This window comes from Atta cephalotes (assembly GCF_000143395.1).
Source record: "Atta cephalotes unplaced genomic scaffold scaffold00010, whole genome shotgun sequence".
NCBI classification, from domain to species: Eukaryota; Metazoa; Arthropoda; class Insecta; order Hymenoptera; family Formicidae; genus Atta; species Atta cephalotes.
In genome coordinates, this window is record NW_012130074.1 from 3,991,182 (window position 1) to 3,993,285 (window position 2,104).

General features: G+C 26.9%; 1 protein-coding gene across 1 annotated transcript in view; it reads left to right on the plus strand.

The window, feature by feature from the left end:
- Window positions 1-1,049: 1,049 nt before the first annotated feature.
- LOC105627758 overlaps window positions 1,050-2,104 on the plus strand; it is a 17,689-nt gene continuing 16,634 nt past the window's right edge. Inside the window, exon 1 of the mRNA XM_012209038.1 lies at window positions 1,050-1,137. Within this exon, the coding sequence (XP_012064428.1) occupies window positions 1,050-1,137 (88 nt within the window). The remainder of the gene's footprint in view (window positions 1,138-2,104) is intronic.

A 2,104-nucleotide genomic window follows, 5' to 3' on the forward strand; every position in this document is an offset into this window, starting at 1 on the left:
TATATATATATATATATATATATATATATATATATATGTCTACAAATTTCTTTGTCGTTAAATATTTAATTTTGTGAAAGTTCAATTAATGGATTGGACTTTACTTCGTAATACATTTACTGTTAGCTTCTATCATTATCTTCCTGTCAATATTTGATACTTAAATATAAGAATAGCGAAAGCACTGCATTTTAATTTAAAAAATGTAACTATTAAAAGTAATTACAAAAAATTTAAAAGAAAGTTATAATTAATGATTATGCGAACCATATATTTTTATAATTTTAAATTTTCCGAAAAAAATAGACTTAAAAATAATATAAGCATTTTATAGGTTATTATATCAAAAATAAATATCTTATATTATCTAATATATAATATTTAATATTATTTTATTATATATCTTAATAAGAAACATAAATTCATTAAGCAACTCGAAATGCACATTTCATTTGGATAGCTCTTTACAACAGACATGGGAAAATAATTTAATGAAATATTTTACATAATAAAATTATTATGACATCGCTCGAAAAGCTACATTTCTATTATAAATAATGTCTCTTGAGTAAGTGTTGAGTCTATGTTATTTAACCGCAAAACCCATACTTGGCTTGATTGTTATCGTAGTAGTTTTGAATTTATCTTCCCTCACACATTTTCGTCAAATGTTCGCATGTTCAAACGACACATGGGGGAATTATATCAGGAATTATATGTATTACGACAAACGTAGTACATATTCTAGCATGGTCGAGACTTCTGCAAAGTGCAAGTTTAGTGAAAACTATCATTACAACGTGTTGTGTCATGCTACAGCGTAATGAATTATAAAATACTAGTGTGACAATCGCTTTCATCTTTGTAATGTAAAAAAAAAGAAGGAAACCTATTCTTTACCAAATCGATTAGATAACACGCTTGGCACATATGCGCATTTTCGTCCGCACATGTCCGAAGCAAAACACGTTTACGTCCGCAAATCGACCAGAGGAATCAAATCACATGTAGAATCGTTTATTTGATTGCAGAGAAGAGAGAAGAGCATTATGTACGCCAAATATTACGCAGCTTTCATTCTTGTCGTCGTGATAGTCGGTCTCGTGGACGCTACCGAAAATTACATGGATTACGGAGGTAAGTTATCACGTCCACAAATTATTTATTGTTTACTTGAAAAGATGTTAACACACGCAGAATAATCATTTATTAGTTTCCTTAAAACAAATAGTTATTTATTTTTTTATATGATTGGAATAAATTTAATTTTTGAACGAATTTCTCGCATGAATTACGGGAGATCCGGGTTCGAATCCCAAAATAATATTTTTCGTAAAAAATTATTTATAGTTTTTATGATGTTTATTAGTTAATAATATTAAATTACTTGTCAATTTGATTTGTGATATTACTACTCCAGCTTCGATTTAAGACTTGTGTTTGAAGATCTATGTTTAAAACAGAAAATCAGCGAATAGTTTATTTGAATTGAAAATTGTATAAATTCACAAAAAAAATATATTATTAGACACGCAAAGAATCGCCTTGATTGAATATGGCTTTTTTCATTCCTGTGTTTAATTTCTGGAAAATTGTTGGAATTGATACGGGATTTATATTGCATTGAATTGTATAATTCTTGTAGCGAATTCGATTGGACGTACTAGTGCGGACCGATGCATATTAAAACCTTTGTACACTGATTTAATTCTGAATGTAAAAGTAAAATGTAAACATTTTGAATTACAAAATACATATTTACCTAAAAGCGCAATAAAGTATATTAAATATTTCACAGTTTACTTGGTTTTTTAAACACATATAAGAGTTCTACGAGTACTTTCTACACGCAGAAATCACTGTATTGTGATATTTCACTAAAAAATATTTCATATGTATCACTAAAAAAAAGTGATTACTCAATTTATTTTCTTCCTTTTAAGTGATGATTATCTTTTGACAAAGAATATTTTTTTATAATAATTTTAAAATATATTTATTACAAAATTTTTGAAAAGCTTCATATTATGTACTCAAAACAGGAATTAATTTTTTTTCAAAGAATATTATAAAATTGATTGAAGAAACGCTCTCTCTCTCTCTC